Source organism: Stegostoma tigrinum, chromosome 10 (genome assembly GCF_030684315.1).
Source record: "Stegostoma tigrinum isolate sSteTig4 chromosome 10, sSteTig4.hap1, whole genome shotgun sequence".
NCBI classification, from domain to species: Eukaryota; Metazoa; Chordata; class Chondrichthyes; order Orectolobiformes; family Stegostomatidae; genus Stegostoma; species Stegostoma tigrinum.
Window position 1 is genome coordinate 3,050,127 of NC_081363.1, and position 18,555 is coordinate 3,068,681.

At 46.3% G+C, this 18,555-nt stretch overlaps 1 protein-coding gene across 1 annotated transcript in view; it reads left to right on the top strand.

Annotated features, from left to right (window-relative positions):
• LOC125455504 (nesprin-2) overlaps window positions 1-18,555 on the top strand; it is a 367,488-nt gene that overhangs the window by 59,990 nt on the left and 288,943 nt on the right. Inside the window, exons 18-23 of the mRNA XM_059648913.1 lie at window positions 1-118; window positions 730-923; window positions 2,319-5,373; window positions 5,948-6,096; window positions 8,765-8,915; window positions 13,624-14,180. The exon at window positions 1-118 is cut by the window's left edge and continues 26 nt beyond it. Coding sequence (XP_059504896.1) covers window positions 1-118; window positions 730-923; window positions 2,319-5,373; window positions 5,948-6,096; window positions 8,765-8,915; window positions 13,624-14,180 — 4,224 coding nt within the window. The remainder of the gene's footprint in view (window positions 119-729; window positions 924-2,318; window positions 5,374-5,947; window positions 6,097-8,764; window positions 8,916-13,623; window positions 14,181-18,555) is intronic.

Sequence of the window (18,555 nt, forward strand, 5' to 3'; positions counted from 1 at the left end):
TCTGCATCAGATGAAGTCTGAGGTGGAGCAGAATAAATTCAATGTGGCCCATCAGGAGTGTGAAGCCCAGCTGGGAATGGTCAGCTCCCACCTACAGCCCTGTCTCGAAGCGCACCAGGTAATTGCATTCTCACCTGGGGACAGAGCTGCTCTGTGATAGCTGTGTGTTCCTGGACTGATAAATCCCAGCCTGACCGTTTCGGGATTGGGATTGCAATCCTACCGTGGCATAAGGTGACACTCAAATCCCAACAAAAATCTGGAATGAAAATTCAATGTAGTTATGACCATGTGGTCATGATTACAACAAATCCAACATAATGACGACCAGTATAGATTGTCCTAAATTGTCATCTGGTTCACTCATATCCTGTGGTGAATTGAAACCTGCAGGCCTTATCTAGTCTGGCTCATGTACGACTTGAGATAGAACATACATAGAACATAGAACATTACAGCACAGTACAGGCCCTTCGGCCCTCGATGTTGTGCCGACCTGTCATAGATCTCAGTAATATGGCTTGTCTCTTCATAGCCCATTGAAATGGTCCTAGTAAGGCACTCAGTTCAAGGGCAATTAGGGACAGGGAATAAATGCTGACCCACTCAGTAAGGCCCACATGCTGTAAACATATGAAAAGATCCACAATTCTTCCTGGACTATTTCAGTCTGACACTGAGCTCTTGTGAGAGTTTAAACGTCTCTCTTCTGTTTGTTTTTTTCGATAGATGTTCTTTTCTGAAGGCAGCAGTTTGGCTCAAGAACAACACCTGGTAGCGATGAGGCAACTGCGTGATGGCAACGCTGATGCTGAAGCTAATGCCACGCTGCAGTCCTGTGAGGATTGTGGGAATGAGCTGAATGAATGGCTCTGTAAACTTAATTCGTGGCCCCAGGACCCAGTCCGGTCACCAGGGACAGGGTGAGTGCTCACGCTAAAATCACCTGCATTACTGGTTCTTCATCAGTCGTAACCGTTTGTGGGGCTTTGATAGAAAATGGACGATTTTAACCAAGTATTTTATTACCATGGTGACAGGAGTCACATGTAGACATGTAAGGGTGGGTGGGTGTCTGTCAACAATCTAGCAGCATCACGGTCACTTTTACTGAGGCTTGACTTCCTTTTACAATCATTTAAAAGTGAATTCCAAATTTTCTGAGGTTTGGAGCCCTTCTGGATTGCTAGTCCAGAAATCAAATTGGTGAAACATGGAGAAGCAGGTTAGTGTGCTGCTCTAAAGAAGTTCCAGGAAAATCTAGCAATAAGCATGCACTTTGTTGGCCTCACGTTCCTTGGATAAGAGAAGAGAGAAGGAAGGGGATGAAGGAAAGCAGTGGAGAAGTAGCATTAGGCAAAGATGGGTGAGACTGTGTTCATCCAGCTCATTCCCACGATCCTCACAGGACTGCAGCGTGGCATTGACTTCGTGAAATCTTAGCCCACAGTTTTAGCTGCAGGATGAGCTCCATTTCACAACAACCTGAAGAAATCTGGACTCATCCCTGTCCCCACACGGCCACAGGGCGTTCTGGTTCTTTGGGAGGATCATTCATGATTGAATCATGTGAGGGGAGGAAGGGGTTAATCCGAGGATGAACTGTCCGGTGATACGTTGGGAGTGTGTACACAACAACTGTCCTCCAAGGGCAGGGCTGGCCATTCCCACCTCCATAACACTGACCATCAGTGCCCCTGCTTCAGCTCACGCCACTGTCGAAAGCCCCCATCTATGTCTCGGTTACCTCCCGATGCAGCTATCCCAGCTCTATCCCGGATGCTTTTCCACATTTTATTCTCTGTACACCAGAGCTTGTCTGAAACAAGCTCCTTTCATCCATTAACCCCGTGCTTGCTGATCTTCCTTGGCTCTTAAACGTCTGCTTTCACATTTTCTTCCTTATTCTCGCATTATTTCATGGCATCTCCGCCTCCCCCTATCTCTGTAATTGCTGCTGCCCTCTGAGATCTCTCTCTTCCTATAATTCCGTCCTCCTGTTTTTTCTCCATATCCATCATTGCTTCATCTGCCTGGGCTCCAATCTCTGTCCCTTCCCTCATCTGCCACCTTTTCCTCTTTTAAAACACTCCTTAAAAAACCACCTCCCTGTCAAAGTCTTTGGTCACCTGCTCTAGTGTCTCTTCCGGTGGCTCGAAGTCAAAATATGCTTTAACAATCACCCTGCACCGATTTGGAAAGTTCTTTAGTGTTAAAGGAATTAAATAAATGCAGTTTTCCACATTGAATCTACTCCTGTTGGGGCTCTGCAGGTGCATGTTCTCTGACTGATAAGTGTGTGATTGTAAATTTAACAGGGAATTGCAGACCAACTGTCAAACTGAAGCTGATCTGACTGAAGCTGCAACAAGAAACGGACCCTCTCAATGGGCAGGAAGGGGAGCGGATCAGGCTGATGACCTGGGGAGTGAGGATTCACCTGAGCCTGTGACAGAGGTAGCTCAGGCTTTCACACAGCACAGAGCAGCGGAACACAGAAGCAACATCCTGGCTGATACTGAAGCAAATAAAATTCCTGGACCATGCACAGAGTGGATTGGAATTGAAGACTTTGGCAGGGAAGGGCAAACTCAATCAATCCAAGGGACTCTAAGTAGGAATCTGCAGAGGGACTGGTTACAAAGAGGGGCCTGTCTGCCTGATGGAGAGTCTCCTGCTACTATGAAAGGAGAATGTCCTGGTCAGCAGTACGGCGTATATCAGAGACTGGACACTGACCCTCCTGATGTGAACTCTGCTCGATTACTGATGCAGTCTTCAACGAGTGAGGGTCAGAGCCCTGACCAGCCAATGGGCAGTCATGCTCACTTAGTGCCAATTTCTTCCAGAAGCCAAGCTGCTGCCAACGATCCTGGTCAAGCAGCCAAATATCTCCTGATGGGAAAACGTGAGATGGAAATGTTTCCAAAAGTGGACGTCACTCACTTGGGGGAAGAGCTGCTGAGTGGCCAAGGCAAAGGGGAGACCACACACATGGGAAGGTCAGGGCTGTCAGTTTCAGCATTTCCCAGTGAGCAGCACCAGGATGGCCCACCAACAGATGGCTGCTTCACTCAGTCACAGAGAGGGAGCTCAGGGCAGAATGTCCTGGTCACAGCTCTAGCAGAGAAACCCGCTCCAGAGACCTTTATGGTTCTCAGTGTGGAGCAGCAGGCTAAGCATCAACAAACAGAGGCAGTTGTTGAATTGGGCAAAGAGTGTCTTACTGAAGATCTCAGTGTGACAGGAAGAGATCGGTGTGAAGACCCCCCTCTGTGTGTGAAAGTGTGCCTGTGTGAACAAGGACGAGTTGACAAACCAACTGGACACGCAGTTTTGAAATGGCCAGTAGCAGCTCGGGACCAATCACACATCACTGACACTCGAGAGAGATTATTTGGTAGAAAACAGGATGAAAGCCTCACGTTATGTGACAAAGAATCGCTGACTGGAGCAGATCAGACAGATCCCAGCACGATGAAAGATTCAGTAGACCTCGATGGAGCGATACAGAGGGAGCAGGAGCAGGCAGGAGAGGGTCAGAGTGAAGGAAACCAAACCCGAATCAGAGAGTTACCTGCTTACGGTAACCCAGCGTTTGTGACTGATCAAGAGCGCACAATCTCTGCACCAACAGAAAGTACAGTTCAACACACAAAAGAGTATTCCAGTGGAGAAGACCAGGCTTATGGCCTACCTTTGGAGGGCATTCAGAAATCACCAACAGTCTCTGTGAGTGAAATGGAATTCACTAGAGATGAATCAAGACAAAGTCCCGCACAATTATCAACATCATCTCCAGTTAGAGAAGACAGGCCTGGCTATCAAACAAAGGAGAGCTCTGGTCAGTTTTCAGAACTGGTCCTGAGTAGTAGAGACATTGACGTTAGTGACCTCCCAGGAGAGAATTCTGGGCAGTTACTCCCAGCCTCTCTCAGTGAAGAGGAAACCCACGCTGACCTGACAACAGAAGACTCAGCTCAATCTGGAAGAGAGTGTTTGAGGGAGAAAGAGCTGAACGTGCTTGAGGCAGAGAGTATTCCTCGCTCAGAGGCAGAGCTTCGATCAGGGAAAGTACAGACATTGGGCCCACATGGAATAGACTCTACAGAATGTCAGAGGGAGGGAGAACATGGCGATAGGATGGCCACAGGGTCTTCTGCCCCTTTGATGACCATGAGTCTAAGTGCACAACTCCAGGGTGACAGCCCGGCCATGGAGGATTCAGCAGCACAGTCAGTAGAGTGTCTGAGTGAGAGAGGTCAGGCTGATGGCCCAGTGAGTGATGTCTCTCCTGGAGCAGTGACAGAACCACCGAGTGGGGAGAAACAAACTGAGATCGCAATAGCTCAGGATGCTGTGTGTTTGGTGAGAGCGACAGAGGGCCAAGCTGAGGAGATCCAAGAGAGTATGAGTGTTGGAAAATTGGGTGAAGACCTCACTGTGTTTGAGGAGGAATCGCTGATTGGAACAGATCAGACTGATCCCAGCAATATGAAAGATTCTGTGAATGTGGAAGAAATGAGGGAACAGAAACTGACAAAGGGGCCTGGACAAGGAGCAATGGCTGATATGGATGAGGCATTTGGCCTCCCGAAAGAGGATTCTGACCGGTTACCTATCAGTGTAAAACGTGAAGACCTCACTCTGCCTGATGGAAGGCCTGTAACTGGAGCAGAACAGACCATTACCTGCAGCAATGTGTATTCACTAGACTGGGAAAGGCTGAAACTGAGGGAACATGAGCAGACTGGTGGCCCAGGGAAAGCTGTGGCCAATTTTCCTGAAGCAGAAGGTTTGACTGAGAGAGCGCAGGCTGTTACTCTGCTGAGTGTGGATTCCGAACCATCACAAGAGTCTCTTTTTATTCACAATGGTGCCCAGGCCGTCATTCCATCAGAAGAAATGTTTCTCCGTGAACCACCTGTTGCCCCTGAGTATGGAACGTCGATGTGTTTCGTGGGAGAGCCATGGAGCCAGGAGGAGGAAGAAAGGGCAGATTTTGCTGAGTCAGCAGTGCTGTTTCAAATCGCAGACCATCAGACCACAATCCCAGAGAGACATGTCTTTCCGCGCAGAACACAGGTGCCTCAGAGATCCAAAGAAATGGAAGATTCTGCCCAATCGGTGAGTTCCTCTTCAAATCCAGAGAGACAGCTACCAGCTGATTCTGCAGAGACACTTGTCACAACATTTTGTGGAGACCACGCAACACAAGATGAAGGTGTGCTGATGGGAAAGGAGTCTGTGATGACTCCGAAATGGCCACTTGGCAATTTTTCCCAGCCACAAGTGGAATATTTAGCTCAGAGTAACTTGGCGGGAGACACAATGAGGGAGGATTTCTGGAAACCAGCACACAGGACTGAACAGGTATTATTCCACTCCTAACCACTCAAATCCATGGCAAAGTTTAAACAGAAATGAAGCTTTCTGTTTAAACTAATCTTCTTGTGTAAATTCTGTAGGTATCCTTTTTAAATAACTTGCATATATTTCTTTTCTGTAACTTGAATTTCCTGTTGTCACACTTTGAGCCAATGTTTCCCATTGGAAGTGGCAGAGTCTGCATCTCCCATTCAGTTTTGATATGTAAACAGTCACAAGGTCATTTCAGACTCTGGTCACCAGGTGGCTCTTTGGAGCAAATTGTTGCCCTCCCAACTCTTCTGTTTCTAAAATAGGCTTAACTTCAATGACACATCATAGACAGTGTCTCAATAAGACTCTGTTAATAATTCTAAACAGAGACTGCCTCTGAATTACATGTTTTAGAAGTGATTATTGACTTTACTATCATTTGAACCAATGTTTATACCTGAGCCTTCACCCTGAAGGGTCAGCCCTCTGACATCTGTCTAGTTTAAACTGACGATAATCCTCCTAGGAACCTCTGGTCTCAGTGCAGGATTTGAAAACATGAGATGTGTCCTGTGCCTTTCCCCAGGAGTTGGCGGGAGCTCTGACCTCGAGCTTGGTGGACCCCGGTGAAAAGGGGCAACAAGATAATGGGACTCAAGAGGAGGAAGACCAAAGCACAGCAGACATTGGAAGACAGGACCACAATATAAATACAAGGAATGAGCTTTCTGAAAGGTATTGGACATTTAACATATTAGCCTGTAGGATTTGGAATTTGTGATTTATCATTACCTAAGCTGGACAGTCAACAACTGTTAACCAATTCTTGCTGAGAAGTAGCCATTTTAGCTAAATGCCTAGGAAAGTGTACAACCTATGACAGTGACAGTCAAGGGCAGTGACAGCGCAACATTGGTTATGTTTATCTGATTAAAGTTGTGAAGGCAGTAATCTGCTCTTTATGGGGGCTGGTGTGTCATGAAGTCCTCCCCAGAGGTTCTCCTCCATCTTTCCTGGTCTGCCTTCCATCTGAGGAAGGACACTGCCTACTCCATGCTGAGTCCTGCACAGAAGGAGCTGATATGTGTCTCTGAGTTCACATTGACATGGCCCGTTTCTGGCAGCGGCACTCTGCCTTGCTGAAGCTCTCGATCTACTGTATCCCGGATGAGTCTCCAGATTTCAGGAGAGTAACCTCCCTTCTCCCTTTTTGCCCAGCTTGAAGCTCAAAGCCAGTTTACCTCCTAGTTCTTTCCAAACATTTGCGTAGACTGGTTGGCGCACAAGGTGCAGAGTTTTGTAGCTTGGGTTGACAACATGGAAGGGTGATCCAAATGACCCAGGCACTTCCAGGCACAGTTCATTTACATTTCCAAAGAGAGAGAGGAAATAGTTTCTCTGTGTTGGTGGCCTTATGCTGCACCTCTCAATTCTTAATGACTACTTCTAAACCTGTTCCAAAATTGGTTGCATTGGCGATGCCAAGGCTTACAGGGTTATGGGCCAAATGCTGGAAAATGGGATTAGGATCGTTAAGTGATAGGTTTTGACCAGCACACACTTGATGGGTAGAAGGACGTTTTTCTGTATTGTAGATCCCTATTGCCTTACAACTCCAACATATAATTTAATAAAGGTCCAATTTCTCACAATCCCAATACTGAATGGTTGCTCTGCCATTTCAGAGGGTGGTTAAGAAATGACCATGTGTGGCTGTGGAGTCACCATGCTAGGCTAGACCTAGTAAGGATGACAGATTAATGAATCAGATGGGTTCTCACTGCTTGAAACAATAATCTCATTGTCATTAGCGTTCAACTCCAGATTTATGAATTGAATTTAAATTCCCTGGTGTCACAGGGGGATTTGAACCCATGTCCACAGCGCGTTAGCCTTGGTGTCTGGGTTACGAGTCTAGTGTTATATCCCGGGAATAACAAGCCAAGCCAAATCAGCCTTACTATCATTGGATTTTCAATGCAGTGAAACTAAAGTATTCCCTCAAAATTGCCCAGATGTTCTTCACCAGGCTACAAATAGAATCATAGAATGCTGACTGTGTGGAAGCAGGCCATTCAGCCCATCAAGTTTGCACCAACCACCCCTCCCCCAAGATCATCCCACCCAGACCTACTCCCCTACCCTCTCCCTGTAACCCTCCATTTCCTATAGCTAACCCATCTGGCCTGCACATCCCTGGGGACTACAGGACAATTTAGCATGGCCGATCCACCTAGCCTGCACATCTTTGGACTGTTGGAGGAAACTGGAGCACCCAGAGGAAACCCACGCAGACACAGGGAGTTAAACAAAAAGTAGCAGTTTATTATTAATACTGTAATTTTAGCAGGGCAAATCTAAACACGATTGTAATCTAATTAATATCTGTTTTAAATCCAATCTTCTTTGAGCAAAAGCTCCAACTCTGACACAGACAGACACAGTTAAGTGATGAACTAAAGGAAGATAAAATAATTGTAATTATCCAGTTCAGTTAAGCAGTTTCAAACAATTTATGACAAGCCTTCGTGCAGTCCTTCAATAAAGAACTATTCCCAGGCATGTAACTGCATATCTCATTTCAGCATCACCAGTGAATGTGAACAACTTTGATATTCTTCCAGAGTTACTTATTCGTTTTTTACAGGCTGGGATTCTTCTCTCAGAACATTCAACAATTCTTTAACTGGGCAGAAAACCCAAGAGAGAAAAACACAACAGCTAGTCCTGAAGATCCCAAAAACACTCTGCACCTGCCAAAGCCAATCAGAATCAGTTTTCTTTCCTTTTTAAACAGCATTTTATGTGGATGGTTGGCTACAGATATGTTCCTTTGATTAGCCAATTCAGCATCCAACCAGCTCCCTGCCTGGGCAAGGCAATACCCCAGTGCTAGATTGTGTTGTTTAGATTTGTAATGAAGTTACATTATCTTCCAGACCAGCCTGAATGACCAGTCCAGCAACATTCCCATGTCAGCACCATCCTCCCACCTGCCCGAATGAGAGATCAACTGCCATGTGGTGGATAGCTATGATGAGGGGAGGGTAGGTGGTGGAGCGGTGGTAATATCTCTGAGTTATTAATCCAGCACCCCAACCTGACTTTCTGGGGACACTGGTACAAACCACACCATGGTAGATGCTAGAACAAAAAAAACTAGCCTAATGGTGACAATTGCCATTAAAACCCGTCTGATTCACTACTGTCCTTCAGGGAGGGAAATCTTACCTGGTCTGACGAGCACATGACTCCAGACCCACAGCAATGGGGTTGACTCTTAACCGCACTTTGACACAATTAAAGATGGACAAAAAGTGCGAAGCCTAGCCAGAGATTCTCACGTCCTGTGAATTACTCGTCCATGGCCAATGTTGTCGCATTGATCCTGTGTTTGTTACAGAGACAGCTCCCTGAGGATCGCCTTCACTGCACTGGAATCAGTGGAGAAACAGATTCTGTCATTACACAGCTCGCTGCTGGAGTTTCAAAACAAGCCAAAAGTCCTGACAGGATTCAACATAAAGCATGAGCCTGAACTACAGATGCTGAAAGTAAATCATTTACATCATAGGAGGAGGTTGTCGTGGGGAGATGGTTCAGACAGAATCCGAAACTGAGCCGGAGATAGTGGGACTTAAAGCTGGGGTCAAACTTGTAGCTTGAAGGAGGGTCTTAAAGGGGGGGGGGGGGGGGGGCGGGGTTGTGGGGGTTATAGGAAGGGAATTCCAGGCCTTGGCACACAGGCCAAAACTGAGTCCTGACGCAAGGTTTTGGCCCAAAACGTTGACTTTCCTGCTCCTCGGAATCTGTCTGACCCGCTGTGCTTCTCCAGATCCACAGTTATTGACCCTGGCTTCAGGCTTCTGCAGTCCATACTGTCTCCTACATCAGATTAAACCTGTGTGGAGCCACACATTGAAACCACACACAGACCACCTTAAGCAGCCTGGCCGCTCCTTCTTTTTAATAATGGGTGAAGATGCTGGAGAAGATTTATCAAAGATTTGCCAGGCTCAGAGGTTTTAATTATTGGCTGCAATTGAACAGGCTGGGAGATTTCTCTCCAGAAAAGAGAGGACTGAGGGCTGTTCTAGCAAGCGATCTTTAATATTATCAAAGCATTTGACCAGGGAGGAGTAGAGAGGATGTTTATTGAGGAAATCAGAACTAGGGGCATGAATATAAAATAATCATTAATGAGCCTGATACAGGAAAACATTTTTGATGCAGGCAGTGTTGACAGTGTGGACCTTGCTGCCCAAGGGAGTGCTTGAGGAGATTAAGATTGTTGGGGAGAACGCTGGAGAAGCCTAGCAAGACCTGTCTCAAGGTTAAGAGCTATTCACTGCGTCTCTGAAACTACTTCTGGGGGACAAGGAGAGACTTCACTGCTGGTGTATGGCAATTTGCTCCACTACTTGCTAATGACCTTATCAATTGCATATGTTGCCTCACCAATACACAGCTTCCTGTCCTCTTACCTACTGAGAGAAGACTAGATGCTGAGAATTGTTGGCATGGAAATCAGAGTGGGTATCTGTCGTTTGCTCCAAATCACCTCCATGTCAAACATTGGGCACCACCATTTCAGGGCATGGGCACTGACGTCAAATGTCCCACATCAAGGGACATGTGCCAGCCTCTGGATCACATCCCTGATCCACTTAGAGGACACTCTGCCCCTCAGACAGCCCTGGTAACTCTCAGCAATGCTGCAGCGAGGACACTGTGTTCTCAGGGACACACACCTCCCCCCACCCCTGGACCAGCTCAGGGACTGCACCAGGCTCTATCTCCTCACTCACTATCACAGCGCTAACTCACTCCGAGCCTAGCCCAATGCTCACCGCATTCCCTCTCTGGCCTTGCTGTTTAGTGCCTGGCCCCCTCAGCCAGAGATGCCAGGCTCACGGTGCTGCCCTGCCTTGGGGAGTGTGCAGGTTCGGGTGATATGGGGGAGTTGGCGGAATCTGACGTAGCAGGTCAAGAGCAGTCTCCAAAATGAGCCCTGGCACTTGGACATAGAACATAGAACAAAGAAAAGTACAGCACAGTACAGGCCCTTCGGCCCACAATGTTGTGCCGTGGAATATTCCGAATCCAAAAATAAAATAACCTAACCTACATTCCCCTCAATTCACTGCTGCCCATGTGCATGTCCAGCAGTCGCTTAAATGTTACTAATGACTCTGCTTCCACGGCTACCACTGGCAAAGTATTCCATGCGCTCACAACTCTCTGAGTGAAGAACCTCCCTCTGACGTCTCCTCCATACCTTCCTCCTAACACCTTAAAACTATGACCCCTCGTGGCAGTCAATCCTGCCCTGGGGAAAAGTCTCTGGCCATCGACTCTATCCATGCCTCTCATTACGTTGTACACCTCGATCAGGTCACCTCTCTTCCTCCTTCTCTCCAGAGAGAAAAGTCCGAGCTCAGTCAACCTCTCCTCGTAAGACAAGCCCTCCAGTTCAGGCAGCATCCTGGTAAACCTCCTTTGCATCCTCTCCAAAGCCTCCACATCTTTCCTATAATAGGGCGACCAGAACTGGACGCAATATTCCAAGTGTGGTCTCACCAGGGTTTTGTAGAGCTGCAGCATAACCTCGCGGCTCTTAAACTCGATCCTCCTGTTAATGAAAGCCAAAACACCATATGCTTTCTTAACAAACTTATCCACCTGGGTGGCAACTTTGAGGGAGCTACGCACTTGAACACCAAGATCCCGCTGTTCCTCCACACTGCCGAGAATCCCGCCTTTAATCCTATATTCAGCATTTAAATTCAATCTTCCAAAATGCATCACTTCGCATTTATTCAGGTTGGACTCCATCTGCCATTTCTCAGCCCAGCTCTTCATCCTGTCAATGTCTCGCTGAAGCCTGCAATAGCCCTCGATACTATCAACGGCACCTCCAACGTTTGTGTCATGAGCAAACATACTAACCCACCCCTCAACTTCCTCATCCAAGTCATTTATAAAAACTACAAAGAGCAGAGGCCCAAGAACAGAGCCCTGCGGGACACCACTCAGCACTGACCTCCAGACAGAATACTTACCATCTACGCCCACTCTCTGCCTCCTGTCAGCCAACCAATTCTGAATCCAGACAGCCAAATCACCCTGTATCCCATACCCCCGACTTTATGAATGAGCCTGCCATGGGGAACCTTATCAAATGCCTTGCTGAAGTCCTTGTACACCACATCCACTGCTTGACCCTCGTCAACCTGTCTCATGACTTCCTCAAAGAACTCAATAAGATTTGTAAGGCATGACCTGCCTCTCACAAAGCCATGCTGACTCCCTTTAATCACACTATGCTTTTCCAAATAGTCATAAATCCTATCCCTCAAAATTCTTTCCAAGGACATGCTCAGTCAGCTGCTCAGGGTGGTAACAGTCAGGTCCTCTCCTCATAAGGGGTGAAGAGCTGAATTACAGGCAGATCACTACCCCTTTATACTCCTTCTGCCCTATTGGAGACCGCTTTCCTCCTGGAATGAGAGAGCAAGGGAGGTATGGGGAAGATGAAAGCGGGTGGAACAGGTGCCATTGTTGGTGCAGTTGTGGGGTGACCAGGTGAGTGAGTGGGCAGCGCAGAAGGCATGCACAGGGTTAAGTGGTGGAGTTGGGGTGGGGACAGTCAGTCAGGGAAGACGTTGGGAGTGATAGTGAGAATGGCATGAGGTGGGACAATAACTGAGATCGGGGAAGTGTGAAGTATCCAGGAGAAGGTGACGGCCCACACCCTGGCAGAGTGGAGCAGGTCATTGACATTCTTCCTGCATAGCTGTGCATTCCTTTCTCCAGCTGACACTGCACTGCCCTGGTGCCAACCCTAGACCATGTTGGCATGGTTTCGTGTTGTGGCCTTGGCTGGTGGTCCTGTGGGAAGGGGAAATGCCACCTCTCCATCACCCAATCCAGTGGGAATTCCCGGACTGTGCTCATGCAGGGGGCTGATAATATTCCCTTCTCTGCCTTATCTGGGGAAAATGTCACAAATTGCACAGGGAAGCTCCAAACTGACTGTGTTTGTACGGATGCAATAATGGCCTTTTAAAGATGGCACCAATGCTAAAGAGTCCTGTCCACAATGAGATGCCCCAGCAGTGGTGGAATGTTCCAGGTACAGTGCATGTTAGAATTGGGCGAAGGGCCGCCATCGAGGTGCGGTAGGTACTCAATGAGTTAAGTTTGGTAAAGATGCAGTAAGAAATCTTGATGGCCTCATGGAGAGAAACCTCCTGTGAAACTCAACAACTCTGACTCTGAGCCAAAACGATGTAAGATTCAGCCCAAAGATAACGGGAACTGCCGATGCTGGAGAATCCGAGATAACAAGGTGTGGGGCTGGATGAACACAGCAGGCCAAGCAGCATCTTCGGAGCACAAAAGCAGATGTTTCGGGCCTAGACCCTTCATCAGAAAGAGGGTCGAGGCCCGAAACGTCAGCTTTTGTCCTCCTAAGATGCTGCTTGGCCTGCTGTGTTCATCCAGCCCCACACTTGGTTATCTAAGATTCAGCTCAAAGTGTTTAAGGGAAATTCAGATGAAAGGATGTGATTACAGTGTTGAGAGGGTGAGGAGATGTGAGGAGGCTTGTGTGGAGTAGAAACGCCAGTAGAAATCAGTCAGGCTGAATGGCCCAGTTTCTGTGCGTAGACTCTGTTTAATTCCTTTTTGAAAATTATTTTGAATTTGCTTCCACTACTGTGTCAAACAGCAAATTTGAGAGCACTGTGTTTCATTGTGTCTTCTCCATTTCTTCAGTCGGCATTGGGAAAGAGACCGGACAGTGATTCCTGACTTAGACCCTGTCATGAATTGCAGTGCACTCTCCTCCAATGTCCCGTAACACCACAGCCCCTGTGCCCCTGTCACTTCCACAAACAAGGTCCTGGTCACAATATGTCGAGGTGTCAGTAATGAATGCCTTTGGAGGTGCACTGACTGTAAATCTGCAACAGCCCTTGGAGTTTTGTCATTCCCAAACACTTTTCATAAACAGCTCCTCAGTGTGAAGCCGCAACTTTAAGCTTGAGTATGTTAGAAATGAGAGGAGGCCATTCACCCCCTCAAGCTGGTTCTGTCATACAAATAGATCTGTATTTAAATCTAATTCACCCCCCTAATGACTGACGGCCACACAATCCCCAGCCCTTCAGGGGCATATTCAGTTTTGTTTGAGAGGAGTTGGGGGTTTTCAAGGTTTACGTTCTTCTTCTAATTCTTTACAATTGGTTCATTCATCAGAATCTTCAAGCTCAGGTTAAGTCCCAGACTGGAAGCTGCGAAGACCTGCAGAGCAGACTGAGTGAGACCAACATTGTGTTAGAGCCGATGGATCAGTGTGCAGTGTCTGCTGTAGCTACTGGTCACATCCAACGGTGTCAGGAGATCGGCGCAGCAGCACAGCTCACTGAGGAGGCTCTGCTCACTCTTGTGGAGTTCCTGCAGTTATTACGACAAGAGGGAGCATCGCAGGATGGTTGGCCTAGGTCAGAGGAGGAGGAGGAGACCAGGCTGCTCCAGGATAGAGCTCTGGAGTTAGACAAGACCTTGGCTGCAGTGAAGATTTGCCTGGTGGATGGCAGTTCTGGTGAGAGGACTTGCTGCCTGGATCTAGTTTCATCACTGGGATTAGAAGCTGCCAAGCTGGGACTGGGAAGGCAGCCTGGAGTGACCCAAGAAGAGTTACATCAAGCATTCTGCACAAGGCAAAGCCATTTCATCAAAGATGTGCAGGAAATTGAAAAGAGAGCTGGAGCACTTTGGTTAAGTGAAGCTACATTCCCTGGAGTGCAGTGGAGGTTTGTATAGTTTGTGTTATTTTATAAGCATGAGCCTTGGTGACAGAATCGCCCAATGTTATCTCTCTCCATAAGGTGATGCGGAGCTGTAGTTTGTAATGCTTATCGCCAGGGAGGAGATAGTGAGTTAGTGTGTGATTATATTACAGAAAGGAAATCTACCAGAGAGCAGGTAGCTCAGCTACAGGGAAGCATGAAAGGATCAAGCTAGGGAAGAGCAGGAGGAGATCTTACGGCGCTTCACACTCGGTAATACATATACTGTGTGTTAGATTTTAGATAATTTAATGATAAAAAGGCATCTCACAGTGGTGTACTGTTTTAAAACATCCCAGTACACTTCCCAGATGGGTTATAGATCAAACTCTGACACTGAGCCACATACAGTGAGATCAGGATAAGTGACAAACAGTTTGGTTAAACAGGCAGGTTCTAAAGAGACCTTTGAAGCACGAAAATGAGTTGAAGAGAGGTTTGAGGAGAGAATTCCAGAACGCAGGACCAAGGCAGCTGAAGGCACAGTCCCAGCTAGTAAAGCGATTAAAATTAGGGATGCTGAAGAGGTCAGAATGCGAGGAGTACAGAGGTCTTGGAAGGTTCTGGGGCTGGAGGAGGTCATAGAAATAGGGAGGGTAGAGGCCACAGAGGGATTTAACAACAAGCGTTTAAAACATGGTACTTCACATTTCTGTTATGAAATTATAAATGTGAATTTGTGTTAGGATGGAGGACGGTGTGGAACACTGAAGCAGCTCTGCATGAGTTTTTATGAAAGTTTAATGTAGTTGGTCATTTTAACTGAATGAGGACAGAAATGATGGAGAATGGAAATAAGGCAGGAGAGAGATCATGGTCAGCAGAATTTTAGATGAGCTCAAATTTACTACAACCTTTTACAAAGATACAATACACAGACAAAAACCATCCAACCCATTGTATCTCTACTAACGCTTTGATAAGCTTTCTAAAGAATCCAACTGTCCTTGTTTTTAACCCATTCCTACTCGATTCTCTTTCTTTTCAAATATTTATACAGTTTTTTTTTGCAAATTACAACTTTGCACGTTCAGAAGGATAGTCATTTTGGTCTCAGAGTTAGCTCCAATTCTCTCTCCACTGATGCTGCCAGACCTGCTGAACCCTTCTGTTTTAATTTCAGATCTCCAGCCTCCGCAGTAATTTACTTTTATTTGACCATTTTTTTTGGCAGTCTCTCCACGTTCTTCTGGCTGAAATGTATCACCCACCCTTCTGTACATCTGGCACCAGCTTGTCAATGGCCTTTAGAGTTCCGCACTGTTCCCCTCACAGTTTACCATGTTTCCAGGTTTTGTGTCATTTGCAAACTTTGAAATTGTTCCCACACACACCAAACTCTATATCAGCAAAAGCAAGGGTCCTGGTACTGACCCTCGGGGAACTCCAATATAAACCTTCCTCCAGCTTGAAAAATGTTTATTAAGAATGACTCTGTTTGCTATCATTCAGAGCCTTTTGGACCCATGTTGCTACTGTCCCCTTTTATTCCACAAATTGTAACTTTTCTCACAAGGCTATTGAATGGCACTGCACCAAACCAGTGCACACCACATCAACAGCATTACCCTCACTGAGCCTTTCTGTTACCTCTTCAAAAACTCCAGCAATTTAGCCGAATAAAATTTTACAGTTTCCGTGAGTACAGTTATTTGTTAAAAATACACAGTTTTGTACACCCTGTGGTTAGAATTGATTTCTTTGTAATAAATAGTAGTGTCTCATTGAGTCAGTGTTTATTGTTAACCTGAGATCATCAGGTAGGTAAACTGGGTAGCTTGAAGTGTAGGCGTGGTGTAGTGGCTCAGCGGTTAGCTCTGCAGCCTCACAGCGCCACAGACCCAGGTTCGATTCCACCCTCAGGTGACTGTTTGTGTGGAGTTTGCACATTCTCCCCGCGTCTGTGTGGGTTTCCTCCGGGTGCTCTGGCTTCCTCCCACAGTCCACAGATGTGCAGGTTAGGGTGGATTAAATGCTAAATTGCCCGTAGTGTTCAGGGATGTGTAGGTTAGGTTGATTACCTATGGAATATAGAGGGGTGGGTCTGGGATGTGTAGGGATGTGTAGGTTAGGTTGATTACCTATGGAATATAGAGGGGTGGGTCTGGGATGTGTAGGGATGTGTAGGTTAGGTTGATTACCTATGGAATATAGAGGGGTGGGTCTGGGATGTGTAGGGATGTGTAGGTTAGGTTGATTACCTATGGAATATAGAGGGGTGGGTCTGGGATGTGTAGGGATGTGTAGGTTAGGTTGATTACCTATGGAATATAGAGGGGTGGGTCTGGGATGTGTAGGGATGTGTAGGTTAGGTTGATTACCTATGGAATATAGAGGGGTGGGTCTGGGATGTGTAGGGATGTGTAGGTTAGGTTGATTACCTATGGAATATAGAGGGGTGGGTCTGGGATGTGTAGGGATGTGTAGGTTAGGTTGATTACCTATGGAATATAGAGGGGTGGGTCTGGAATGTGTAGGGATGTGTAGGTTAGGTTGATTACCTATGGAATATAGAGGGGTGGGTCTGGGATGTGTAGGGATGTGTAGGTTAGGTTGATTACCTATGGAATATAGAGGGGTGGGTCTGGGATGTGTAGGGATGTGTAGGTTAGGTTGATTACCTATGGAATATAGAGGGGTGGGTCTGGGATGTGTAGGGATGTGTAGGTTAGGTTGATTACCTATGGAATATAGAGGGGTGGGATGCTGGTTGGAACATCAGTATGGGCTGAGTAACTTCCTTCCACGCTGTAGGGATTCTATGATTAAGTCTTTAATTTTTGATGACCCTGGGAGTGGTGGGGTTGGTGTATCAGTGTACTTTCCCAAGCGGATCATGGGATGAGATTGGAGGCCGTCCAGCATTGTCTTTAAAGAGAGATGGTGGAGATTTGGATATGGTATGAGCACATGACGAAGGATTGCAGGAAACATCATGTTGTTTATTACCGAAAAAGAAATGGCACCGGAAACTGAAGAACATCTTGCACATTTAAGAGTTATTCCTGACGGACTCTGAAGAAATTCCAAAAGCTAGGTTGATTGAATTGGCAAATACGTTGGCTGTGTAACTGCCTGCTGAAACTACAAAGAGAGGCACAACTGAAGGATTAGCTCAGCAGAAATACAGGTAGGACAGGGTAGCGAAGAGCAGAATCTGGTAGTATGGAGATACGGTTAAAACAGCTTGAGCTCGAGAAAAAATGAAAGCAAGTTGAAATTAAAAAGAAACTAAAGGTGGAATTGCAAAGGAAAGAGATACGCAGAAAGAGAGAGCTTAGGAAACATGAATTAGAATTGCAAAGGGAAGCAAGGGGAGCTAAATGGGAAATTTAACCTTAAAATGCTACCGTTTAATAAAAACGAACTGTCAAATGCTGATGTAGACACTGGTTGGAGAATCCTAGCCGTAATGTAAAGTGCAGTAAGGAAATGTTTCAGTCTGTACAGGCCCTACCCACACTGGAGGGAAGGATGTGGAGATGTTCTTTATGTTTTCATACCCAGGAGGCTTTGAAGAAAAACAAACGAGCCATCAAAATAATTATTAAGGCATATTGTCACGGCTACCCACATTAGTGGGACAAAGAATTTTTACTATTTGCTACCAGAATCTACTAGATTTAGTCCATTTAAATTAATCAATGTGCATGTAATAACAGGTCCTTAAAACTGATTAAGGAATCATTCTTAAGAGAAAAGATGAATTCTCAAAGTTAGACGATGTGTCTAAATGTGTTAATGTATTTGCCAGTGGCCCCCTTCAAAAGAACAATCTTAGAAAGGAATGAGAGACTGCCAAGCTTTTTCCATGCAGTTTTCTAACTGTGGGACAGGGCGTAAACCTGTCCTTGTGACAGCCTTTACCTTTCTGTAGGCCGCACTCAGGAGTGTGCAAGATAACACAAAAGCGCTTACAATTTTTGCAGGAAAAGACTGAAAGACTGAGTGAGAATGTATCAAGTGGGTGATGAATTATTGGTGTTGCCTTTGTGAGGTGAAAAGCGAAATTCTGTGGCTCATGTAAAGTAGCTAGGATGGTTAGTACAATAACTGATCTGATAGATCCTTCTGATTGTAGGGAGAAGAACGCTTCATACCAGATAAAAAGGTTGAAGAGGTATCATTGAGGGAACAGGTTAAGTAAGAATAATTGTGTCAGGGGATAAGCATAGTGGAAGATGGCTGTGATAGAACATAGAACACAGAACATAGAACAATACAGCGCAGACCAGGCCCTTCGGCCCTCAATGTTGTGCCAACCTGTGAACTAATCTAAGCCCCTCCCCCTACACTATCCAATCTTTATCCATATGCTTATCCAAGGAATGTTTAAATG